Source organism: Drosophila mojavensis, unplaced genomic scaffold (genome assembly GCF_018153725.1).
Source record: "Drosophila mojavensis isolate 15081-1352.22 unplaced genomic scaffold, ASM1815372v1 contig_80, whole genome shotgun sequence".
NCBI classification, from domain to species: Eukaryota; Metazoa; Arthropoda; class Insecta; order Diptera; family Drosophilidae; genus Drosophila; species Drosophila mojavensis.
Genome location: NW_025318906.1, coordinates 16,149,802 through 16,173,931, shown reverse-complemented (window position 1 = coordinate 16,173,931; position 24,130 = coordinate 16,149,802). Strand labels below are relative to the sequence as shown.

The 24,130-nt window shown below is 39.5% G+C and overlaps 7 protein-coding genes and 2 non-coding genes across 12 annotated transcripts; 5 read left to right on the top strand and 4 right to left on the bottom strand.

Annotated features, from left to right (window-relative positions):
* Positions 1 to 295: 295 nt before the first annotated feature.
* LOC6580186 (transcription factor Dp) lies at positions 296 to 6,035 on the bottom strand. The gene is made up of 10 exons (XM_002006008.4): positions 5,146 to 6,035; positions 2,796 to 2,950; positions 2,653 to 2,719; positions 2,499 to 2,569; positions 2,372 to 2,433; positions 1,956 to 2,289; positions 1,658 to 1,893; positions 1,498 to 1,580; positions 1,340 to 1,423; positions 296 to 1,274 (listed from the first exon to the last, which is right to left on the bottom strand). Exons 1-10 carry the CDS (start codon positions 5,225 to 5,227, stop codon positions 1,105 to 1,107), a joined length of 1,344 nt encoding a protein of 447 aa, XP_002006044.1. The 5' UTR covers positions 5,228 to 6,035; the 3' UTR covers positions 296 to 1,104.
* Positions 6,036 to 6,740: 705 nt separating this feature from the next.
* Positions 6,741 to 8,210, top strand: LOC6580185 (F-box/SPRY domain-containing protein 1). The gene is made up of 3 exons (XM_002006007.4): positions 6,741 to 7,301; positions 7,370 to 7,734; positions 7,804 to 8,210. The coding sequence occupies exons 1-3, from the start codon at positions 7,003 to 7,005 to the stop codon at positions 7,896 to 7,898; spliced, it is 759 nt and encodes a 252-aa protein (XP_002006043.1). The 5' UTR covers positions 6,741 to 7,002; the 3' UTR covers positions 7,899 to 8,210.
* Positions 8,211 to 8,458: 248 nt separating this feature from the next.
* On the top strand, positions 8,459 to 8,530 carry Trnaw-cca. Its single transcript has one exon. It is a non-coding gene; the product is annotated as a tRNA-Trp (tRNA).
* A 610-nt stretch (positions 8,531 to 9,140) lies between these two features.
* On the bottom strand, positions 9,141 to 17,205 carry LOC6580181 (GTP cyclohydrolase 1). Of its 4 annotated transcripts, none has more exons than XM_002006005.4 (5): positions 16,739 to 17,205; positions 11,526 to 11,735; positions 9,923 to 10,088; positions 9,738 to 9,854; positions 9,141 to 9,427 (listed from the first exon to the last, which is right to left on the bottom strand). In XM_002006005.4, exons 1-5 carry the CDS (start codon positions 16,938 to 16,940, stop codon positions 9,298 to 9,300), a joined length of 825 nt encoding a protein of 274 aa, XP_002006041.1. In that variant the 5' UTR covers positions 16,941 to 17,205; the 3' UTR covers positions 9,141 to 9,297. The 4 variants fall into 4 exon arrangements, with proteins under 4 accessions (XP_002006041.1, XP_015019619.1, XP_015019620.1 ...); XM_015164133.3 differs by lacking the exon at positions 16,739 to 17,205 and adding an exon at positions 12,158 to 12,659; XM_015164134.3 differs by lacking the exon at positions 16,739 to 17,205 and adding an exon at positions 12,209 to 12,659.
* On the top strand, positions 9,598 to 9,668 carry Trnag-gcc. Its single transcript has one exon. It is a non-coding gene; the product is annotated as a tRNA-Gly (tRNA).
* Positions 12,957 to 13,899, top strand: LOC6580182. The gene is made up of 2 exons (XM_002006006.4): positions 12,957 to 13,378; positions 13,459 to 13,899. Exons 1-2 carry the CDS (start codon positions 13,049 to 13,051, stop codon positions 13,768 to 13,770), a joined length of 642 nt encoding a protein of 213 aa, XP_002006042.1. The 5' UTR covers positions 12,957 to 13,048; the 3' UTR covers positions 13,771 to 13,899.
* Positions 17,206 to 18,619: 1,414 nt separating the features above from the next.
* LOC6580180 (general transcription and DNA repair factor IIH helicase subunit XPD) lies at positions 18,620 to 21,688 on the bottom strand. The gene is made up of 8 exons (XM_002006004.4): positions 21,535 to 21,688; positions 21,008 to 21,465; positions 20,825 to 20,955; positions 20,527 to 20,747; positions 20,084 to 20,465; positions 19,746 to 20,027; positions 19,398 to 19,676; positions 18,620 to 19,270 (listed from the first exon to the last, which is right to left on the bottom strand). Exons 1-8 carry the CDS (start codon positions 21,537 to 21,539, stop codon positions 18,719 to 18,721), a joined length of 2,310 nt encoding a protein of 769 aa, XP_002006040.2. The 5' UTR covers positions 21,540 to 21,688; the 3' UTR covers positions 18,620 to 18,718.
* A 263-nt stretch (positions 21,689 to 21,951) lies between these two features.
* On the top strand, positions 21,952 to 22,645 carry LOC6580179 (U6 snRNA-associated Sm-like protein LSm1). The gene is made up of 3 exons (XM_002006003.4): positions 21,952 to 22,154; positions 22,219 to 22,403; positions 22,463 to 22,645. Exons 1-3 carry the CDS (start codon positions 22,100 to 22,102, stop codon positions 22,634 to 22,636), a joined length of 414 nt encoding a protein of 137 aa, XP_002006039.1. The 5' UTR covers positions 21,952 to 22,099; the 3' UTR covers positions 22,637 to 22,645.
* Positions 22,646 to 22,690: 45 nt separating this feature from the next.
* On the bottom strand, positions 22,691 to 23,897 carry LOC6580178. Its single transcript, XM_002006002.4, has one exon. The coding sequence runs from the start codon at positions 23,783 to 23,785 to the stop codon at positions 22,778 to 22,780; it is 1,008 nt and encodes a 335-aa protein (XP_002006038.1). The 5' UTR covers positions 23,786 to 23,897; the 3' UTR covers positions 22,691 to 22,777.
* Between the last annotated feature and the right edge of the window lie 233 nt (positions 23,898 to 24,130).

Sequence of the window (24,130 nt, the reverse complement as noted above, 5' to 3'; positions counted from 1 at the left end):
TTTTTAAATTTATTACACAACTACTCGACTCGATTCGACTCTTAAATGTACATATTTCATTCACTTTCTACTAATTTGCATTTGCATTTGCATTTGTATTAATTTTTTTTTTTCAGAGTTTTAAATATAAATTCTAGTAATTTATATTGATGCATTAATAGTTATTATGACTAAATAGGTAGGTTGATTATTTTCCATTTACTTTTAATTTGTATATTATTATTATATAGCTATATATATGTATATATATCTGTGTATATGTATATATATATATGTGTTCGTATTTATAAATATATTTTGCTTGCTTTAATTTTAGTTGAACGGTTCTTGAGAAATTTTCGGAAAATGTGAAACAGGTGTCTTAAAATATTAATGTTAGGCAAATAAACATATTTCATATGCTTCTGTCCACAGTTTGCACCGCAATTTGTAGCTTAAAGAATATTACATTATATTTAATTGCTGTCATTTAAGAGTTTTGGTGTACAATAGTTCTTTTAAAAAAGTTGCTCTACAACATTTGACGATAAACTTTGAAAAATTTGTCTCCTTGCTTCTTAACAATTTTGTTAAAGGAGCATTTGGCTAACAACTAAAATGAAGACAGATATTCTTTTCGTTTATCTTTACTTTCCTTTCTTTTTTTTTTTTTTTTGTATATTTTCACTAAAATACATTTTCTTTTCGCTTAAGATGAACATTAATTAATAAGGTTTTGCGCTTAAAATTAAACTTCAAAAATACAAATACAAACTGAACGCCAAGTTATGTTTATCATTATTAAATGTTGATTTGTTTAACTTATTTATATAGATTAATAAGTCTCATTGAGAAATAAACGAAATAAAAGCGAATTAACGCTTCGCTATGGATTGTGTGTGTGTGTGCTTTTGTTGTGTAAGTGTGTGTGTGTGTATTTGTGTAAAAAGACAAGTGTGAGAAATGGATCACCTAGCCAGTGGGGCGTGGCAGTCCTAACAAAGCGTTAATGAACGTAAAACTAAACGTATCCTCCGCGTAGCCATTGCCAATATCATCAGCAGCTTGCGCAGTGGAGTCTATCGCCCATGACACGTCCACATCCACGTCCGCATCGTCGTCACCTCAATCGATGTCATCCTCCAGCTCATCATCGTCCAGCTCCTCCTTGAACTCGACATCGGTGGTACGCTGTGTGTGTTGTGCAAAGCCCTGAGACTCATTGGTTGATTCGAGGTACGGATTGAAGTCGTCATCCGAATCGTACATCGGATCCATTTTGCCATTGCCATAAGCTGTGAAAAAAATTCATGGTAAAAACCATATTTTCTTCCTACAATCTAATTCAGTAAATAAATACCTTCCACATATTTGGCCAGATTTGGTGGGACCCATGACTTGACACGTTCTATATTCTCTGCCGTGCATTCACCCGTATCCAAGCCTAATAGCCAGAAAGAAAGCCACAATCTTATGTAATGCTCTTTCAACAGAAGCTATATAAATTTTTTTACTCACCCGCAAGGAGGCCCATGCGTTTCAAGACCTCAATGTCGTCGTGCATTTCGAATGTGTTATCGAACTTAAAAATGTACTCGGATCTGCGAAGTAGAAATATATACAGCAAATGATTATTATGAATAAAACAATATATAAATCTTGTCTAACGGATTCATACTTGTCGTTGGTTACACTGCAATTGATTTTTGTCGATTTGTGCGTATTCACAATGATGAACGGCAGTTGAATGGATGAGTTCGGAGATGGCACCACGCCCTGGCTTTCAGCTCGCTTATTGCGCTCGACGAGGCCCTTGAATGCCACATGTTGCATGATCATTTCCCGCAACATTTCTTTCTTTTGCTTGATTCGCTCGCGGCACAACATGTTTTGCTCTTCCAAGGCATTAAATTGCTAAAATCAAGTAAATAAATATTATTAATAAATAACTAAACAACTCAGAGACAGTTGAGTACCTCGGCTGAGTTGGCAGGTAAGCCGATCCAACGGATTTCTTTTTTGTCCTTAGAAATAACATTGATTGCCATCAGTACGTTAAGCGCATCGTAGACACGACGCCGGATATTCTTTTGATCACAGTTATTATCGTATGAATTGTTCTTCATTTCCTCAGCAACCAAATCGTCCGCCACCTCATTATATGTCGTCTTGCCCTTCTCCTGCACCTTCTCGCACACCTTCATCGAGAAGTGACGCAGTCCCTTGCCGGCTTTATCTGCTTTTCGTTTCCTTTGCGCTGACGATGAAGAGGCGGGCGCTGTGTGCATAGGACTGTTCTGAATGACGTGCCTAGGGATTACAGATGTATATATATTTATAATTGTAATTTGCTGTAATTTCATGTATTTTGATGAATTGCCAATTGACTTACAATTTCGTTTTCATTTTCATTACGTTATTTGGCGTAAATTTGACATATCGCTCATTCTTTATCTACAAGTAAATTGTTATTTAGTTTGTTTTCATTGCAGATAATCACCTGTGAGTTATTTACTCACCTCGTGCATGCCGCCTCCCGCACTTCCAGCACTGCTGGTCTTTTGCGCTGACACAGGTGTATATGAAGTAACTGTAAAAAATAAATGAAAAGAAAACCCGAATGTCACATTAATAAATTTGTACGCAAATATTGGCTGTCTGTGCTCGACTTACTTTCGGTTTTTGGAATAGTTATACAATTGTCTTGAATACGTATAAATTGTCCCTGATTCGTTGTGCTCTGCGCGCAAATCAAAAGAAGTTTTATAATACATAAGTATTTTTCTCTTGTTCTCGATCAATTTATCAATGCTTACCATGTGACTTAGGGCGCCCACTCGACCTACATTGCCGATGCCGCCACTTCCGCTCCCTCCGTTGCGTGTGGAGCTGCTCGGAAAGACCAGACTTGACTTATCCATGGAGTGTGCTTGCTTCACTACAACTGGCTTCAACACTTTGGCAATTTGTCCTATTTAAATATATAGACAGATAAATAAATACATATATGTTTGTCTTTTGATCATGATTTGAAGTATATGCACACACATTAGAAAGGGATTATCCACTGTATCGTGAAGGATTTTCAATGCACGCAGTGAACGCAGATTTGGTTCGAAAGTTCAATGAGGTGATTCGATAGATGTATGTTAATCGAATACAATGCATGTAAATATATACATATATGCACACACACTAACACAGTCGCTCACGGCGAATGTTGAGAACAAAAGCAAAGTGCGAAAACCAAAAACATAGCTGCAAAAAAAAAAAAAGGCGACAATAACGTAAACGATAACAAAAACAAAGCCAAATACCAAAAAAGAAATATGTGAAGCACGAAAGAAACGAAAACATAAATATGCCCGCTACTTGACATGGGGTGCAAAGGATACGCTGAGAAACCGCAACAGCAAGTAAGCCGATATATACATGTATGTATGTAAGTATGCATGAAGCACGTGATCACATACATATTTACATGCATACACATACAACAGTATCAATGTACTATGTATTACGATCGCTTTGTTTGCACAACCCTGGCCGTCTGATATCGCCTTCTCGCTTTACAATTTACATCTAGATCTGTCAGTTATGCTAATTATTCACCTGCTGAGCTAACATTTACATAATGTTAATATTTAACGGGTGCGCTAAGCACTAAAGAAATATGTATACAAATAAACATGTATGCTAATTTTAAGTGGTTTATGAATAAAGAGCGTAGCCAGCAAAAGGGCTTCCAACTATAAATACCAATCTGCACACACACATATACGCACGCACGCATACTAACAAATGAGTCAGAGTTTAACTGCTGTCAAACATCGCTGAGAGCAGCAAGCAGTAGCAGAAGCAGCAGCAGCCTTGTAGCTGGCCGGTTAGCCGGCGTACGGTCGACGCTGCTCGCTCATTCATACAAAAACCCATGCGCTTACATATACACGCGCGCACAAACATACACACACATTCATACCAACACACGCGCGCTTTTCGATGTACGTAAGATGGTCAACAGAACGGCAATAACAACAACCATTGCTGCCGGCGTCGGCTGCGCAGTCGCTGCTACACATGTTTGGTGTTTGCCCATTTTGGGCTTTAACTATTTTTCTATCTGCTTGTACGTGTGCCGTTTATCTGTGAAAGCGTAGGTATGTATAGCTGTGTGTATATACATACATTTATATGTATGCATGTGTGAGTATTCTCCAGCTTTTTATAATACAAAGCAGAATGTCACGCAGTTTTAGTATTTCTGCATCACCTCCACAGCGAACACGCCCCCAGCCTGTTTTTATACTGTGCTGAATTTTAAGATTTATTATGCGAAGGATTTAAACTTGAGAGCGACAGAGAGAGAGAGAGAAAAAAAGCGCTCTCGGCGGAAGCTTTAAAGAAGACAGTGCTGCCGGCTGGCTGCTGCCGCGCTGCTGCGCTGCTATCAGCTGTTTAGACTAAAAAACAAAAATAAACAAAAACAACAACAAATGGTAGAGTATCTTTTTCATTATTATAGAATGTATTTGAGTGTGTGTTTGACTGAGCGCCAACTGGGCGAAGCGCGACTGTCGTCGCTGCTGCCCGGCAATGTACACACATGCACATGATACACACATTCATCTTGGCATACATATGTATGTATCTGTGTGAGTATGCACATCCATACATCAATACATACATATGTACATATGAATGTATATTGGCAGCAGCAGACAAAACCAACCGATTTTACTTGATTTTATTTTTATTATTTGTTTTTTTGACGTGTTGCCGTGCAGTTGTAGTAGTAGTTGTTGCTCTTGTTGGTTTGCCTCGCCATGGCGCGGCGTTCAGTATGCGCTTAAAGAGCATTAAGCGATAAATATTGTATGTAAAAGGAAACCGAAAAAAGAAAAAGATGGCGTTTACGCGCCAGTGTACGAGCATGCAAGTTAGTAGAGTAGCTCCCCCGCCGCTACTATTGTGAATACGCAAGTCTCTGCAACTGTATCTGTAGATGTGTGTGTGTGCTTCTATGTTATAATATATACATATGCATGTATGTATGTAATGCATTCATTAAAGCAAAATTAATCCGCTACATAGTGAATTTTATGACATTGCAATGTAGTGGGAATCCAACTGGACTTATTGACCACTAAACCGCTTATCCCTGCTTACCGTGCTCATCCTGAAAGAAAAAGTTGACTTCATCAGTCTTAACCGCGCCGCTCGTTTGATTTGTCGCCGAGGTATGCGCCATTTTCAGGTGTAGTGGGCAGAAGGACAAATGTAGTGACGACGATTCGCCTGTTGTTTGGTGCCCAGCACCCTTAACCGTTGCTGAATTGATTTCGCTGCTACCTGCGGCGACTACGACTATTTTGTATTTGCGCTTTTATTTCTGGGAGGGGACACTAACTGTTCACCAACACGCCCCGCCAAAAGATATCAATGCCAATAGAACAGAACAGAATGGAACTGAAGCACGTAGTCGCAATGTGTGTATGTGTATGTATGAATGCCTGCCTCGGTGTATGCAAGTGAATATGTGTACTTTTTATATTTGTATTTGTGTGGCGCGGCCCGCGATGATCTCTGTAGTTTTTTTTTTGGGTTCACAATTGTAACACGTGTATTAAATATTCTTTGTACAATTCACAGATGTTCTTATATTGGGGCGTAAGAGACTACGCTGTGGCACAGTTCAAAGTGATTATTTTGATAGTAGCAAGTAAAAATTCGGTTGTCGCGCGAGTCAAAATGGCGAGCGCATTTTTTGTTTCCAGCAGAGGCAGCAGCGCATTTTTTCTTGTCACACTCACACAGAAATGTTTCAATGCGGGTTTTTTCAAAGGCGTTTTTCGGGCACTTTTAGTGTTCTGATTTTTATGCACTTTTTTGCAAATGAATGGAGAAATTATGTTGTTTCTAGTGCACTATTTAGAATTTTATTATGGTTCGTTTTAATAGCAGCGCGATGTTCATAAAATTTCCATCAAGTCGTTGGTTTTTCGACGACGACGACAACGACTACGAAAACGACCAACGTGAGAGTGCGAGCGAAATGGCAGACCCCGCGGTAAACAGCTGATTTCCTCGGCGCGCCAAATTTCCGCATCAATCGAACTCAGTGTTGTGTAACGACGTCACGGTAGCGGCACTCATATAGTACAAAATGTTATCTTATAATTCACTCAAGAGTCTCTTAGCATTAAAGAATCTTATAAATACAGTCTTTTCCTACTTTATACATCTTAATACAAATTTTTAAATTGATTTCATAGTGTGCACACATAAAGTTATCGCTTCTGATTTTCAGAATGCAATGGATCACCTTTGTTCTTAGGTCTTCAATTGTCTTGGTTATCTGCTAATTCGTTGAAAAAGTCAACATTGAAATAGTTTATATTTTAAACGACTATCTGTAAAGATATTTTATCCTCTCGAACGTTTTCCAACACACTTTACAAAATGTAAACAATGCTGTTATCGTGGACTTCACCCTAAACGACGACAATTATTTTGGCCAACTCGACACAGGCATCGCTAGCCAAAACTGGTGTGTTTGAATATCGATAGTTTTTCAAGCCCTAGAGTTGCGTATCGATACTGTAATGAGCTTTAAAACTGCATTGCTACATAATATAATGAATGCATTTTATGTCTAACTAAAAAGATTAAATTTCTTATCATATTAAAATTCATATTTAATTTAAGCAAACTAATAAGTGAAGACCAAGTATAAGATTCAAAAGAACTAAATGAACGTGAACAATGCGATTCGTACCGATGAGCTTGTTCGGAACATTTCGACACAACTCTACACACGCACGGCTGATTTTTGCCAAATACTATAATAAACAATATATTGATATAAAAAAATGACAAAAAAGAGATTAAATGATACGTTAAGTGAAAAATTAAAGGCTATGTAAAAGAGATTTCTGCTGTTAAATCAAATCAAATCATCAATACACGCACACAGAGCCCAGCGCCACCTGATATCAGTGTGGAAGACGACTAGACAACAACAAAATGGTCGATCCACTGTGCAATTATAATGTATTGGAGGCTATATTCTCATATTTGGAGCTAAGTGACTTAAGTCGCTGTTCACAAGTCTGCAAAAGCTGGTATCACTTTCTGAACGATGAAAACAGTGATGTTTGGCGTTGGCACTGCCTGCGGAAACTTCCCAAAGAGTCTATCAAATCCGATCTGCTGGCCTCCGTTACCACATACAAGACAAAGCTGCGCGCGTACCTGCACGCTTGGAATCCCAACGATTGTTCACGGAACGTTTACATTAAGCCAAACGGATTCACTCTGCATCGGTACATAAATTGTTTTCTGGTATACTCTTTGTGCTAATATTATTATTGTTTTATTTTTGTTATTTCAGAAATCCGGTAGCACAAAGCACAGACGCTGCAAGGGCGAAAATTGGTTTTCGTCAAGGCCGTCATGCATGGGAAGTGATTTGGGAGGGTCCATTGGGGACCGTGGCCGTAATTGGTATATCCACAAAGGAGGCAGCTTTGCAGTGTCATGGCTATGTGGCACTACTTGGATCTGATGATCAAAGCTGGGGCTGGAACCTAGTTGAGAATCATCTACTGCACAACGGTGATATGCAGGGCAATTATCCGTTATTAAACAATGCACCCAAATACCAGGTGGGTGAAAGGATACGCGTTATACTCGACTGCGATGATAATACACTATCCTTTGAGAAGAATTATGAATTCCTAGGAGTCGCATTTAGAGGTTAGCTATTTATATTAAAAATCGAATTGCCAATAGTTTTATTGGATATATGAAATAAAATCGTTATAGGTCTGCCAGCTAAGAAGCTTTATCCTACGGTATCTGCTGTCTATGGCAACACAGAAGTGTCTATGGTCTATTTAGGGACCCCATTGGATGGATAACTCTATGAGATTACAGCTGGAGCCTTACTGCCCTATAATTTGTAAAATAAGTGCAGATAAAAAATGATTAATTTTATGTATATTCGTTTCGATTCCCCTGTCTTTTCTGTCTAGTTGCTGATTTATATTGTAAAAAAAAAAAAAAAACAAAACAAAAAACAAAAAATTAAAAGCATTTCCTTGATTTTAGATTTACGCCAAAGTTTAAATCTTCTCTATTCCGTCTGCATACCGGTTAAGTTTAATTGTACGAACCAAATAAATAAGTAGTTGTAAATTTCATACAATGAACAGCTTAAAATCATCAAGACATTCATTTACTCGATTTATTAATCATAACTCGTAACTGAAAACGTTTAACAGCCTGCTGCCTTGTTATGCAATAAGGAATAAAATAAATTTTATATGAAATTCGTTTTCTTGTCCTCATTCACGAGAGTTTATTAATAGTTTATATAATGTTTGGGGAGGAAAATTTACATATGTAAATTGCATTCAGGATATGTCCAAAGAAATGGGTGTTTGTGCTGTATATGGCATTTGGTATAACGGTGAACAAGGACTCCGTGGCGCAACGGTAGCGCGTCTGACTCCAGATCAGAAGGTTGCGTGTTCGATTCACGTCGGGGTCAACGAAAGGACGAACTTTTTCATTATTTATTATTTACACACAAAGAAAACTTGTACTTCGTTTTTTTCTGTCTGATTATTAATAATTAAAAGACGATAATTATTTTTAACAATATTCAAATATTTATTTATTTAATTATATATAATTTTAAGCAGATTTTGTTTAGTGCAAGAAACAACAATTGCATAACGAGCATACGTTTATCTATTTTAAATTTATAGCGTGAATTTCGTTATCTTCTCAAAAATGTCATAATTAAAATACATATATAAATATTTATACATATTTACTTCTGTTTGTATATAGATAACAAAGCAATTTCGAACGATTTCCTTTGATTACTAATTTTAATAAGTTCATATATGTATGTTCCTGTATATATGTAAATATATATCAATTTATATATTTGTAGATACTTATTTTTGTTTTTGTTTTTGTTTTTTTTTTTTTTACGAATTGTAGCTTAATTGTAAATTCCCTAAACGGTTTCCGATGTCGTTTATTTAGTTGTTCCCTTATTGCATACAAATATATGTATGTGTGAGTGTAACATATATATAAAAAATATTATTTATGTGCTGTCTTTTTTTTTTCTTTTTTGCTTTTTTTAATTTTAAATGAACAAATATTATTTATGTAAAACTACCAACACCAAAATTCGCGATGCTTTTTCTCGTCTGTCGTCTTGCAAATTGAACTAAACGAAATTAAAAAATTTCAACAAAAATTTTGTACACAAGTCAAAAAAGTTATACAATTTATATAGATTTATTTGCTATTGACTAGATTTAGGAACTCCTCGCGCGTCTTTGGATCATCGCGAAATACGCCAAGCATAGTCGAGGTAACAGTTTTGCTATTGATTTTCTGCACGCCACGCATGACCATGCACATGTGTCTAGAATAGAGAAGTAAATCAATAACTATATTTAGTAAATAATAAATTATGAATAAAATAAAAACAGCTAATAATGACTATGTTTAAATATTAAACTCCTCATCAATTGCCTGCACAGTGTTATTTCAGACCCTTCAACTTATTCAGCTTTAGCGCAACTCCCCACACAAGCATCGGTGGTTCAGTGGTAGAATGCTCGCCTGCCACGCGGGCGGCCCGGGTTCGATTCCCGGCCGATGCAACTCATTTTTTTTTTATTTTTTATATGTATAATTTAATAATAATTTTTTATTTTTTTTTTTATACTTACACGCCCTCAACAACAACAGCAACACCTGCTGGCTGCACTGCCTGTGTTACAGCAACTGCAATTTGCTTGGTCAAGCGCTCCTGCACCTGAAGACGACGCGAAAAGATTTCCACGATGCTAAAATATATAAATAAGGTATAAATAAGGTATATGAAATTTCAACTAAGAGAATTCAGGTAACTTACCGAGCCAGCTTGCTGAGACCCAGAATCTTATTGCATGGCAAATAACCGATAGACACTTTTCCATAGAAGGGCACCAAATGATGCTCGCACATGGAAAACATTTCAATGTCCTTCACAACGACCATTTCATCATGATCCTCATCAAAGACGGCGCCATTAAGCACATCTAAGCCACAAATCAAATCGAAAATTATGTTAATATTATTTCGGTCCAACCTAGATTGATGTAAATTTTATGCTACATTTATTTGCTCCATAGAACGGACGTGTGGCAATGGCATAACTGAATCTTAAGTTGAACTTTTCCACTTGACTGTTAATGTGCACACATGCACATGAGAGCCTGAGAGTGTGAGCAAGAGTGTGTGTGTGCGTGTGGCGCCACTTGTTGGCCATTCTTTTGGCAGCTTGAGCTTTCACTACTTCAGCTTTAAATGCTCTGCCTACTCTTGTGATTTCAGCACACTTCTTGCCTGTTCTGCCTGCTCACCCGCTCACAGCAGCACTGTCGACGTCAGTCGCTCACTCATTTTTCACACTCTCTCTCAGCGCCTCTTCGTTACCGTTTTAAAAGCTTAAGTGCGATTCCTGTCAATTCATAGCAACTGCTGCTGGCGCTGCTGCTCCTGCACCTCTGCTCTACTAAGCTCTGCTCTCCCTCTATTGCTGCTGCTGCTGCTCCTGCAGCTTTGCTCTGCTCTCTCTCTGTCTCTTTCACACTCGCTACATACTTCAATGTCACTGATTTTATGACATATTTCTGTTGTTATAAATCATTTTGTGAACTAGTTAACTAGCTTTGTTTCAAATTTAAATGATGTCAAGAAAATGATCAAATTCTAGACACGTTTAATTTTGGAGCATTTGGAATTCTATTTAACATTGAAATTAGATTGAAAGGGCTGCGAATTGTTTTTGTGATTATTGATTATAAATGTGCCTCGAGGCAATTTACTTTCATTAATATCTGACTGCCGTCGCTGCCGCTGCTGCTGGCCAATTTGAATGCTGACTTTGAGTTTTGTGCGATTGTATTAAATAAAGTGTAGAACCTGCTTTACTGAATTACTATTCTTAAAACCGGTCTGCATACTTGCAATTCACCAAAACAAAATAAATAAGTAATAAAAATAAACTAAAAGCAAAAACAAGAATAAAATAAAGTTAGTAAACATATTAGAGTCATACAATACTAGAAAATTGACAGTACGTCAAGCGCAAGGACCCTCCACAGAACGACAACACAAAACTTTTCATTTAGAACTGTAAACTGACTTAAGTGAAAACGATTAAGGGGAATGCACCGCCCAGTCAAGTCAAGACAAGTCGAGTCAGTGATAAAGGTGAAGTACGGTGGTCAAATAATACATATAGATATAGATATGCATATACATATATAGAGCTCCGATGAATCACTACTAAAAGAAACTAGTTTCTAGTTGGAAATGCCGCTTCAAAGTTAATTTTTGTGTTTTATTTTTTTTTATTTTTTTGCTGATTCACTGTGTCACACAGGATGGAGCACTGACCTAATGCTAATTGGTCAGAGTGATTGTCAGGTGCTAATTGAGCTGTGTGGAAACACATAATGCTGCCCACTTACCCTCCAGATTCTGATCGTAACCCTTGGTGAAATACAGCATAGCCTTGGCAGCACGTTCCGGTGTCTTGATCAGGCCCTGTCTGTCGGGATTCTCGCCGAGGCCGCCCAACAGCAGGCGGTAGGAGCGCGCCATATCAGGTAGCAATGCCTCACGTGTTGGCGGCTTGTGATCCAGCTCCAGATCATGGTGAAAAGTGCAGTTCTCATGGCCTGTCAACAAATCAAAACAAGAAACGAGAAGCATATGAAACAGTGTTGGAAATTCGTTTGTCTATTGATAACCCGCCAAACCCCGGAGTGCGTTCCAATTGGACTTGGGTTGAAAACAAATGCTGATCAGAAAATATACACGATTCAACCTTTGACAGGCATTAATGTTCTAATGCTGTGGCTCATATCAGTGCAGCCTAACGGGGACTTGAACTCTTATCTCGAACGATTGGCCGATTAGGCGGGACTTGCTAATATATATACAATATATATATAAATATGTTTATATTTATAGTTTGTCAGGCGTCGCACATTAAATTAAATGATTATTATGCCCGTTAGACCCTATTAATTGAATGATTAAGCGCTGATGTCGTTCGCTCAAGCAGCTCCTAGGCAAAGAGTTAACCCAATCCCACTACCTGGCGTCGTCGATGTACGCGGTGTCTGTGGTGTTAACGACGATTGTGTACCATCATTTTCCGGTATGCTGGTGCTGCTCTTCAGTATGAGACGTGGTCGATTGGGATTGATGGGAGCTGGCTCCTCGCTGCCAGTTGACGACGGCGGCTGCGTCTCCTCCGGCTGGGCAACCACACGATCCGCCAGCGAGGAGGTGCCGGAAGTGCTACTTGTTGAGCAGACACTATTGTTGCGCCCACGCGATATGATATGCGCCTGTGGAAAATTCGTATCGTCGATGGCATCGTTCAGCTCGCTGGCGCTCATCTCGGACAGTTGGCGTGTGAAGCTCATGTTTGGCTGGATGCAGTTGCCTTTATTTAACTTGCAATATTTTGTTGGCGCAAAAAAATGAATAGCCAAATACACAAAAAACTTTTTCGACTTTGGATGAGGAAAAAATCGTAATTCGGCTCGGGCTATGCGTGTTAACGTTGTGGAATGCTTTAGGCAACTGGCTGCCCGCTGGGCTCGTCGTTGCTAATAAGAACTTCAAGCAGAGCTTTGAGCGTGAGCAGAGCTTTTGAAGAGCGAGCGAGCTTTACGTGCGTCTACAATGCTCTTAAAACTGTTGACTTTCGAACTTGTTGCTTTTTGAGTGAGGGCGCACGGTGGGTGGGTGGTTGGTTTGGGTGGCTTGGGTGGACGCCCACTCGAACGTGCTCAAGGTCTATTAACTTCAACTTTGATTTCATGTACGTGCGTAAGCGTGCGCGTGTGCGTGTGTGAATGTGTGCGTGTGTGTGTATGTGTTTACCCAAGCTTGAGTAGTCAGAACTTTTCAGTAACTTAAAAACGTAGGCAACACGTAAATCCTGCCTTCACCGAAAAATTCCAAATTTTTTGTTAACATGGCTCATCGCATCAAGCTCCGTGCCGATGACTTTGATGTCGTTGGCGCCGTTCCACGTGATCTTTCGGTGATCAAGAATTTTCTGAAACGGGATTGCGCCGTCAAGCGTCTCATTGAAATTGAGGAGGGCTTTCTCAAGAAATGCATGGAAATGCAGGCCGAAGAGGCCGAAGAAGCGAAAGCCAAGAAGTCCCAATATGGAGCAATCAAAGAAGAAATTGAGCAACCACCTCCGGATCCATGCACTAGCACATCCCCGCCAGATGCAAATGCGGCTGACTACTGTGATCCGTGTCGGCGATTGAAGACGTCTATCGTGTTGGAAGAGGTGCGTAAAATATAAAATATCTTTCCATCTCTATCTCCATCTCTTTCATTTCAATTTCCCCCTTTTCGCTCTACGTTTAGCTAACGAAGCCAACCACCATCAATCCTGCGATGGGCTTTGCGCCCTACTTTGATGAGGAGACTGTGTTGGACAAATCTCAGCCCATTAAGTTTCGCTTTCGCCGAAGGCCGAACAACTGTGATACTGAGATTAGGTCAACGCTGCCCTGCGAGACGACCCAAAATACAAACGTCATGGTCCTCACCAACAGCAACGATATGATGGTATGGCCCAGTCAGAAGGTAGCACAGATGAATCGTGTGCCAGTCACCCTGCTATCGGGCCCCGGCGATCTTACCGAGTACATGTTGGAGGAGGAGACAATCATGTAGACCGAAAATTTGGAATTTGAAAAAATCAGTTTTTAATTGAAAATTTACACAACAAACAACAAATAGCAATAAATAGTATAATCTCTGAAAGCGGAACAGAGAGAAAAGAGAGGGAAAACACAGGAAAAACACAGTCTAAATATTATTTTTGTGTGTGATGGGAGGTAAAAACAAAAATGAATTTGAATAGAGAGAGGGGAGAGATAGAGGTAGGGCCAAATTCCAGAAATATGTATTCTATTCTGGTGGAGAAAGTAAAAGTGAATGAGTGCGAGAAAGAGCGAGGTAGAGAATGAGATTCCAAATAAAAATGTATTCTAGATAATTGTAGTAAAGAAACGGAGTATACTCCCAAATTATTACGACATTTCAGTTAGGCAGAGATTCCAGAAAGGTTTATTCTTTTATCATATCAATGAGAGATGCCAAAAAAGTTGTTGCTCCTATTTGGGAAGCCCTCAAAAAGTCGCACAATAAATGGTTGATAACTTCTATGGCTTATGTAAAAGTTGACATAAATATGTATTGATATAGACATCACATATATACGCATATATATGTATGTTACATATCAGCACATATAAGTCTTTGCTTTACATATATAGAAAGTGTCCCCGAAGAAGTCAATGAACGCTACTGGCAAAAGGAATTTATGCATTCCGAATGTCTGAGATTGAATTTGAATTTGATTTTGATTTTGATGTGAGATGTAGAGCTCTTTCTTTGGGGATCGAATATATAGACATATAGATTGTACAGAGTGATACAACTGTGAAATGACTTGGATTCTGTTATTTAACATATATATGTGATTATACGTATGTATGTATATATGTATATACCATTTAGATAAGTTGAATGTACGGTAAAAACTGTGGGACATTTTCAAATTATATATGTAGGTAATATATTTACATACTATATAAATATATTAAATCAGAGTTGAACTATAAAATCTCCGATTGGGAGCTCTTTAGATTGTTTCCTAGTTACAAAATGTTCAAATCATCGCATACATATATATTTATACCTTTTGAGAGGCAATAATAATATATGCAAATGGATGTACCCAATATTATGAATCATATTTAAATGTATGTCAAAAACTAGAAAGGAATTGTCCATACATGGTATATATATTATATATACATATTATATATAAGATATATATGATTAATAGGGTATATATAATTTCTAACCGTATCTATATCCTTACAAGTAATGTCTCTGTATTTTATATGATGATGATGCACATTCCTTTCAGTTCATTGAAGTACAGTAAAATCTCTGTGGATGTGTGACTAACTGCTGAGTAAAAAACTAGTTAGAAATAGTTTTCAGATAGAATTTGTATTATAGCATTTCATGCTATTCATATCAATTGAGTTGAGTAAATGCAATTTGTTAATATCAAATAGAATAATGTACTTTGGCAGATATTTCTTATACACATTTCATTCAGCTCCAAGTTCCGAAATGGATTTCTGTATTACAAAACAAACTGATTTCGTATAGACTCTAGACTGCAGGGAGGGATGCTTGTTTAATAGAGCCAACATTAGCGAATGGTTGTGTTGTTAGTTGGAATAGTTGGAATACTATGAATTGAGCGAGTAAATGATCTAGTCGTAGAGACAACCAGTTGGCACATATCGTAAGCATGCAATGCAATGTAATTAAAAGTAAGGTAAGTCATCATTAACATTTTCCATAGGGCAGGTGTTTTTTACTCTTGTTTTTTTTTTTCTCTTATTTTTTTGTCATAGTTCACAATTACGCATTACGGAATTCTAAGAAGAACACATGGGCATGGCAATGGATTTAAATGTATATCAGGTTATTGATTCATTTAGGATTTTTTCGATTGCTTTTTTGCTGCCTAACAATTGCTAGTGAAAAACCGTGCGAATAGCTTATTTTTTTTATTGACCGCGATCGCTCAAATGTGAAGCACGACGGCGACTTATTGCTCATGCAATATGAAAGAAACAAAGAAAACCCAAAGATAGAAAAAGAAACACAAATATATATACATATATATATATATTTTTTTATATACATACATATATAATACCGACAAATCTAAACCGTTTTAAACGGCTGCTTGTGCTGTGTGTGGTACTCGCGTCCAATTAAATGCTTTTAACCTTCAAAAAGTAGTACAGGTCTAGCCTCGAGCCCCACTCCCGGCGGCTTGCCCCTGGCTTTTGGCTAAATACCGGATTACGCTGAGGAGTTTATGCTGTCTATAGAGCTACATACACTAACAGCTCATAGCCAAAAACGCTCTCATTGAATCTTCCGATCTGCAGTGAACTTTCAATGTCAATGTCAACAAAATCTATTACGATCATTGACAGTTGCTGTACATACATATATAAATCTATGAGTACTATGTCTATTATTTAATGCTTTTTGATCTGTCATTGTGTGGTTTTCATATGTATATGTGCGTACTTAGTATGTAGATCTTGCTCTTTGAATTTTGTCTTGAGTTTCGCGATTGCGGCTTATGTGCAATTGGTTTTATGTTAACAACATCGCCGGAAATTAGAGCCATGTCTAGAGGGTCAGTGTGCGAATCTGAGCTGCATCTTAACTGATCTGAACCTGACCTAAGAAGACAAATTGTGTGATGAAATATTACTGCTACGATTGCTAAGCCTTATGAGAGCTATCAATTATGGAATTAATCAACATCACGTTATGTGAGAAAAATTATTAAAGACTTACATAAAACGTAACCTGCAAATTGAAATTTTATTGTTTTATTTAGTTTTCACTAGTTAATGGAATTAAAAAGCTGCTAAACTAAATCACATATAAAAGTATTTTAACATTTTCCGTCGTTCTACTCGAAATTGCACTGCAAAACTTAACGGAAAACAGCAACAAAGCTGCACTGTATACGAAACCCGGACAAGCATTCGCGTTTAACTGTAAAACAACGGGAATCCTTTCCACTCACCATTTCCGTTGCCTATGTTAAGCAATTCCAGTTTCAGCTGTTGACTGCTTTTGGCAGGAACAACAGCGCCCGCGCCGACTGCAGCTGCGGCTGCTGCTGCTGTTGGTACGATCGCGGCAGCGTCCATGGCGACGGTGGCAGCATCTATGGCAATGTCGCCATTTTGAGTGCTACCATTTTGTTCGTTAGCTTGAGGTTTCATTTTGTTAAAGATGATTTTTTTTTTTTTGCGATTATTTATGTAAATAAAACAAGGATAAGCGTAGGCTCTAGGTTTGGATTTGGGTTTGATTTGGTTTACTAGCGTTTAGGATTTCGGCTTAACTAAAAAACACACTAAATAACGCGTCGCTTGCAATTGTTGTTTATGCTAGATTTAACTGTTTATTAAGTTATTAAATTTTGTATTATTGGTTGATGCTAATGCGCGCGCGTTCCGCTTTTATTTGCTACACCCGACTAAACGGCCAGAGATTTAGTTGTAACCTTTTTATTATGAAAAATCGAAAGTTCTTGTTCAACGAGAGATACAACTGACGACGACGACTCAGCCAGCGTCGCTTTTGCGGTCGCTTGCCTTTTGTTGGCGTTGTTGTTGCTAATACAGTGCGGTCCCGATAAGTGGAGCAAACAACTATTCGCAACAATTGCTTTCAATTATATTTCAGCTAGAGCAGTTATGTATTCTAAGCAATCGTTATTCTAATAATGTAAGTAAAAGACCTGAGTCTTAAGTTAAGACTGCAAATAACAGTTAGCCCTTTGATGTTATACTCTACATTCGCAAAATTAAACAAATAAAATCATATTCACTCGCTCTCACTCTCACCCTTTGGTTATTTTGGTTATTATTATTTGTTGAGCGCCTTCAATTAACCTATTCATATAGGGCGATTCTCAGTATAAGAGTACAATATCTCTAATTTGCTTGTTTTCCTTTTAGCGTGGGTGCACTGTAATTGTATTCGGTTACTTTTCGCTTACTTGTTGCTCTCTGAGTGCTGGCCGTGGCCGTTAGTTATGTGCATATATGCGTGTGTAATTGTATATGTATTATTGCAAAGCTTTTTCGCTACACATACACAGATTCTCTCTTTCTCTCTCCCTCTCTGTCTCTCGGGCTTAGCACACTCTCAAGCTCACGCGAGGACTACAGGAAATCAGTGTGCGCCGTTATTAAGAAATAAGACAACAAATTGAAAACATAAAATGGAATGTGAGTAATTATTTTTGTGGTGTGCTCAAATGTTTAGGTAGTAATTGCCGTCGCTGGCGGCAGTATGAGCTAAATAGGTAAAATTGCAAAAACAATCGCACTTGTCGCCATCCATTGGACATATGAACATAATTGTTTTTTATTGTCTTGATAACCTGTCGGCGCATCATTAATAAGTCATTGGCAAATGTACACTGATAGCGCTAAAAAATTAATTTCGTTCGGGTTAAATAAAATCATGTTCGGTCAACACGGATCATCGCATATTTAAATTATTTCCATGTTTCTTATCAGAACCCATTTGAAAAGGCGTCTTGAAGCGATATCAATAAAAATTTCGATTCGTCTAGACCAATTTATCGGCGTCAAATTGGTCATCGATAACAATAAGAACATTGATTTAGGCGCCTTGAACGGCAGCCGCAGTTAAAGGCATTGAGTCATTCAGTTGAGGTAATGAGCAACCGCTAAATTATTAATAATATTAATTAACAGTTAATAAGGCATTTGCGTCAGTTTTGCCCTGGCAAATCCGAGCGATTAAAACCAAAAACAAAAACAACTCTTTTTTGACTTTTCATTTTTTGTGTGATTTGCTGCTCCGTTTAATGGCATTCAATGCCATTAGCTGGCAACAAATTGGCTTTTTATTATAATTATTTTTCTCATTCAGACAGAAACATGGCCAGTGGTTAAAGAAAATACATTGCGGAAGGAAGCCGGCGCCAGCTGGAGAGCCGGTTTTACGCCACGCGACTCTCTAATTACAACTCCTGCACCTCACCGCCCACACCTTCTTTGCCCTGCGCCTGCCGTTCCAGTTTCTCCTGCTCCATTGTCTCCAGCTGTGCCAGAGTCAACAACGAAATGCCCAGCTGATCTTCCCTCGAAAACGGCTGAGCCATACGTCGGAGCCAGCGGCGTGCCAGTTGCACCGCCTCCTCCGTGGACAAATTGCAAAAGCTGTCTACCAAATGCTCCTGTATCCATTTGGGCAGACGCGACCGCTTGTCCTGGCGTGAGAAGCGTTTGTCCGCAAATATCATGATACCATAGTCCGTCTTGCCACGCAACGCCCGACCCACGCATTGGGCCGCATGTCGCATCGCATCAAAGGTTAGAAAATCGTTCTCTCGTATCTGAAACTGATCCCGCAGATAGTCGAGGCGCGCCTTGAGTATGCGGGACTGCGTATAAACGTAGGGTATGCCGAACATGAGCACCGCGCGACCATAATGATGATCGAAATCCACACCCTCGGAGACCTTGCCACGCGCCACAGCCAGCAGAACAGCACCTCGACCGCAATCGCATGCCTAAAACAAAGACAGCATAGATCGAGATCGAGATCGAGATGAATGTGTGTCAAGAACATCATCAATGGAAGCCATAGCAATTGGAGACTGCGATTCAGATTGCGGGCTGAAATTTGAGGTCGCTCACCTTAACATAGTTCATGAGCGCATAGCTTGTTTCGGCATTGTCCTGGGTCTCGATGAACAGCAGCTTATAGCGGAGTAGAGTATCCACAATGCCCTGGTCATACCACGAGGCCACAACCGACTCCAAGTACAGATATGATGTGAAGAAGCAAACGATGCCATCGGGCACAGTCTTGGCCACCTCCACCAGCAGCTGGCCATAGTTCCTGATGACAGCAGTGTCCTCGCGCGTCTCGAACTTGGACGAGATGGCCACCTGGTCGTTGCCTTTTGACACGATCTATATCAAATAAAATATCTAAATAAATTAATAAACAAATCTAAGCCTAATTCAAACTGCTTCATTTACCATAGGCAGCAGACAAGGACGAGCAAGGGTCATGGTAAAGCTACTCATAACAACTGGATCAAAGTCCAGAATCTTAGGATACATGTCCATGGGCGACAGCGTGCCCGATGTGATGACAACCGTTTGAAATCGTGAGAATACTGGCGCCATGGCAATAGATGAGTCCAAGCAGCTGAAATGCATTATGGGATTCGAAACAGTCGGCGTCTTGTCATCGAACGGCTCAATGATAATGGTAAATCCTTTCGTGTACGTGGAGACCAAGGTGGCAAAGTGTGTTATCTGTGATCAATTGCATTGAATCGTTATCATCATCAATGATATGCACCATTACATACCAGCGTCAGGGCCCCGAATTCCGTCATATCAGTAATCTCCAGGGTACGCAACAAGCTGGACAAGCGCTCCGCACAGAAGCGCAACGGTTTGCGCTCTATGCAGATTTTAGATGAAACATCTTTAAGGAATCCCGCTGGTGATTCCTGCACCACGTGATGCACACGCAGTCGAGTTTTAATGTATTCTATGAAACGACGTAGGAAACTAAGAAAATGATCCGCATTTCGAATGTTGCCCGGGACGACCTCTGTGAGCACATCGTTAGGCAGCACGGGATTGGCCAGAATCATGTCCGTATCACGCTGTACACTGGCATCCTTGAGGCCTTGCACCATGCGCTGATATTCCTCATTTAAACGATTGGTGTCCTCTTCCCGCATTCTGCAATAGACAATTAATTAGGCATGTTTAATTATTTGAGCAATTATGGAGTAGGTCTTACTCTTGGACCAATTTTGTGAGCTGATTTAAAGCGTTGGTACTGCGCTCGACTGTTCTTCGATTTATTTTCACGCTCATGGAGTCGATGCATACGTTGTCTATATTATGAGCCTCATCGAAAACCACACAGGACTCGCGTGTCATTTCCTTGGAGACCACCTGGGCGATCTTTGGATCCAGTAGATAATGATAGCTGTAGACAACAATGTGGGCGTGTGCAATCTACCAGAGAAATGGATAGAGAGTGGAGGGCGTAAGTATTTATATCATATACTAATAAATTAACATTCTTAACGCACAGCGTAACGTGCTAGAAAGTACGGACACCAATTTCTTGACCGTCCATATTCTTTAAGATCATCGATGCTATAGACGCCCACGGGCAGCGTCGACTCCTTGCCCTCCAATGTGAAGCCCTCAAAATACTGACCTATAAGAACAATAAATGTTAAATTGACTTAACTGCAATGGCAAATACTTACATATGGGAACCTCGGGATCCAGTTCATGGCGTTCGCGTATATAACTGGCAGTTAGCCCATAGCACTTGCCATCGACCGCCTTGCCCTCGCGCTCTTTACTGACCTCGGGATGAATGCACAAATTTTTACGTGAGCTGAGCACCAGGCCGGTAAAGCCTGGAGCTACGGGTGCATTGCGCTCATAGTATGCCATTAGGTTCTGCAACTCGGCAATAACTTTCTCAATCTCCGGCACCGTTCGGGAGCAGTAAATCAGCTTGCGCACTGTCTCCGGATGCTCAATCATATAGGCCACTACCAGGGAGAGTAATGTTGCTGTTTTTCCTGTGCCCGAGGGCATTTCAAGTAGACAGTGCCCCTTGGCGTCCAGACTTCTCTTAAGCTCCAGCATGTATGCATATTGCTCAGGATAAATATATTCATAGGGGAAATAAACGAGCAGTCCGTCAACACTGAGCCTGAGAGAAGAAGTAGCCGACGATTAATTAAATCGAAAGCAATTCTTGTACATTATATATTAATCTTACTTCATTGTGCTCCTGTGTGTCTTTAGAGTGTTATACTTGAGCTCAGTGCACAATATTTTTTCAAAATTACGTTATTTCGAGTAATTCTGCAATTGTTTAGTTTTGGCTACTGCGGCGACGAACATGCCGGCAACTATCGATTGCTATCGATTGCATGGATAATAATATAAGAATTGTGCGTGCTTTTACCGTGTCATGTACGCTGTTCATCATTTCAAAGAATGGTAACCCATAAACATATTTTAATAAAAAATCAATTTAACATTTTTATTTATTAAAAGTTCTTCAGTTCTTGAGTCACCTATATCATATTAAGTGTCTCGCAGTTTTAAAAAATAAATATTAAGTGTCTTACACATTTCAAACATGCAAGCAAAATAACCAGTTGCTGAGCTAAGCAAAATATGTTCTGGTATCAGCATACCAGGCGCAAAAAGTTTTCAGTAGTAGTAGTTCTATTGCATTTAAGCTAAAGTATATGTGTTTTTAAGGGTTTATTTTTTAATTATTTAATTGTAAAAGTGCTTTATACTAGCATTTAAAAAAATCAACGAATTTTCGCCATATGGACGACCTCAATCCCTTGGCTGGAACAGCGCATCTGCTGGAAGAAGTTGATAGTATTTACTGAACACTTAAGCCGGCAAACTGTAATATGAATAATAATATATTGTGAACTTGTAGAAAAACTAATGGTGCTGCTTCGAGACGGTCGAACATTAATAGGCTACTTAAGGTCCGTAGATCAGTTTGCCAACCTTGTTCTGCAGCGAACAATCGAACGGATACACGTCGGCAATGAGTATGGAGATATTCCGCGAGGCGTCTTCATAATACGAGGCGAGAATGTGGTGCTCCTGGGTGAAATTGTGAGTAAAGAGAGCAAGACTTGATCGGGTGACCTAATATATATAACGTCACATTGCAGGATCGTGAAAAGGAACAGAAACTTCCATTAAAAGAGATTTCTGTCGATGAGATTCTGGATGCACAGCGACGTGAGCAGGAGCAACGACAGGAGAAGCATCGACTCGTCTCGAAAGCACTTAAAGAGCGTGGTTTAGCGGTCAATGCGGATATAATCAATGAGGATTTCTGCTGAGCGCCGTGAGCGCATTATAACAAATACATATTTAGAATTAGGCGTAAGATAAAATTGATTTTTGTCAGTTGTATATTTGTACTCCATAAAAATCTATTTAAAAACTATATGTACATATATGTCGCTATGTAGTATTCCTGCTTAATCATTCTGACTTGTCCCAGGTGTCCCTGTCGTGGACTCCTCCAGCAATATGTACTTCTCCAGAATCTGGTACATTTCCACTTTTGCCTTAATCTTGTGACGACGCGACAATTGCCGCAAATAAGCTGCCACGGATTTGCAGAAGTAATCGTCTTCGGTTTCGTTGGACGCACTAGTCGCGGCAGTGGCTGGTGCACTTACTGCCTCAAAGCCGGGCGATGCCTCGGGCTTAATGGGCGGCAAATGCTCCGCTTCAACTCTCATGTTCGGCATACAGACCATAAATTCAATGTCCGTCTGCGAATGTCCAGCATCGGACGGCGAGGCACCCGACGTGGACACATTCCCCGCCGTCGGTGTATCGTTGTGGACTGTGACCAGCGATGGCGATGGTTGCAACGGTGGCAAGACTTTTTGATCGGCCGACTCGGAATCGCCCATATACTCCTCATATGATTCATGTCCATCTCCATCGTCCGCTTCCACGAGCACAGAGTAACTTTCCGATTGTGTCGTCTGCACTTCCAGCTTGGCATCCGCGTCGTAGTTGTGGTCACAATCGTCGTACACCTGCGACTCATCTAAGTCCTGTTCAATAAGTGGGTCTGGCACTGGGCGTGATTTCGTTTTCACCGTTCGGACCTCAGCTTTGAGCCAATTTGTTGGCGTATCATCATCTTCACGGCGTCTTCTCTCACGACGCTTCCGCACAAACTCCCGCAAAAAGTCCATTTGCCTGAAGAACTCATTTCGACCAAATTCCGAGGACGGATGCAAACGCATTTGTTTCAACTCGCGCGAATAACGATCCCGTAGACACGTCCATCTGCGTCGCGCGTCGGGCGATGAAATATTTAGGGTCTTGGCCACTTTGGCCCAATCCTCTTCCTTTCTTTGTGATAGGCGAAAGTCGCCATGTCTGTGGTCGTACAACGATGGTGTTGAACGTATCGTGCGTATTAGCATAACATCTGACTCGTCAAGTGGCCTATGATGGGCGCTCATTATTTGTTAATTGCTATTCACCATTAATTTTATTCAATTTGCAGCAGCTTATGTTTTCGTTTTGCTTTCTTTCCAGTGTGACCATTGCGGGTATCAGCATTAATGCGTGGTATACCCGTCATATTGCTCCATTCTTATCAGTCCGGCAACGCCAAGGTCTTGCAATTAAGAGCGGAATTTTTTAATAATATCATCAGCCTATTACAAATCAATGATCATGTGTATATAGTATCATCCCATAGTAAAAAATTGTAGTTATGTTTATGTATTCGATAAGCAATCTAAGTAATCATTCGATTGTTTTCCTTGATGAATCAATGTATCAAATTATGTATGTTTTGTATC

Excerpts from the sequence above, each read along its gene's own strand:
- LOC6580186 (XM_002006008.4), bottom strand. The coding sequence starts at position 5,227 with ATGGCGCATACCTCGGCGACAAATCAAACGAGCGGCGCGGTTAAGACT. Across the intron at positions 2,720-2,795 it reads TGGGCGCCCTAAGTCACATG|AGCACAACGAATCAGGGACA; the intron begins GTAAGCATTGAT and ends ATTTGCGCGCAG. Across the intron at positions 2,434-2,498 it reads CGGGAGGCGGCATGCACGAG|ATAAAGAATGAGCGATATGT; the intron begins GTGAGTAAATAA and ends ATTTACTTGTAG.
- LOC6580185 (XM_002006007.4), top strand. The coding sequence starts at position 7,003 with ATGGTCGATCCACTGTGCAATTATAATGTATTGGAGGCTATATTCTCA. Across the intron at positions 7,302-7,369 it reads AACGGATTCACTCTGCATCG|AAATCCGGTAGCACAAAGCA; the intron begins GTACATAAATTG and ends TTGTTATTTCAG. Across the intron at positions 7,735-7,803 it reads CCTAGGAGTCGCATTTAGAG|GTCTGCCAGCTAAGAAGCTT; the intron begins GTTAGCTATTTA and ends AAATCGTTATAG.
- LOC6580181 (XM_015164133.3), bottom strand. The coding sequence starts at position 12,491 with ATGAGCTTCACACGCCAACTGTCCGAGATGAGCGCCAGCGAGCTGAAC. Across the intron at positions 9,855-9,922 it reads GGTCTCAGCAAGCTGGCTCG|CATCGTGGAAATCTTTTCGC; the intron begins GTAAGTTACCTG and ends TATATATTTTAG. Across the intron at positions 9,428-9,737 it reads GCTGTTGTTGTTGAGGGCGT|ACACATGTGCATGGTCATGC; the intron begins GTAAGTATAAAA and ends TCTCTATTCTAG.
- LOC6580182 (XM_002006006.4), top strand. The coding sequence starts at position 13,049 with ATGGCTCATCGCATCAAGCTCCGTGCCGATGACTTTGATGTCGTTGGC. Across the intron at positions 13,379-13,458 it reads CGTCTATCGTGTTGGAAGAG|CTAACGAAGCCAACCACCAT; the intron begins GTGCGTAAAATA and ends CTCTACGTTTAG.
- LOC6580180 (XM_002006004.4), bottom strand. Across the intron at positions 20,748-20,824 it reads ACTTTCTAGCACGTTACGCT|ATTGCACACGCCCACATTGT; the intron begins GTGCGTTAAGAA and ends TTTCTCTGGTAG. Across the intron at positions 19,271-19,397 it reads CGCTCATGAACTATGTTAAG|GCATGCGATTGCGGTCGAGG; the intron begins GTGAGCGACCTC and ends TCTTTGTTTTAG.
- LOC6580179 (XM_002006003.4), top strand. The coding sequence starts at position 22,100 with ATGGACGACCTCAATCCCTTGGCTGGAACAGCGCATCTGCTGGAAGAA. Across the intron at positions 22,155-22,218 it reads TCTGCTGGAAGAAGTTGATA|AAAAACTAATGGTGCTGCTT; the intron begins GTATTTACTGAA and ends GTGAACTTGTAG. Across the intron at positions 22,404-22,462 it reads TGGTGCTCCTGGGTGAAATT|GATCGTGAAAAGGAACAGAA; the intron begins GTGAGTAAAGAG and ends GTCACATTGCAG.
- LOC6580178 (XM_002006002.4), bottom strand. The coding sequence starts at position 23,785 with ATGAGCGCCCATCATAGGCCACTTGACGAGTCAGATGTTATGCTAATA.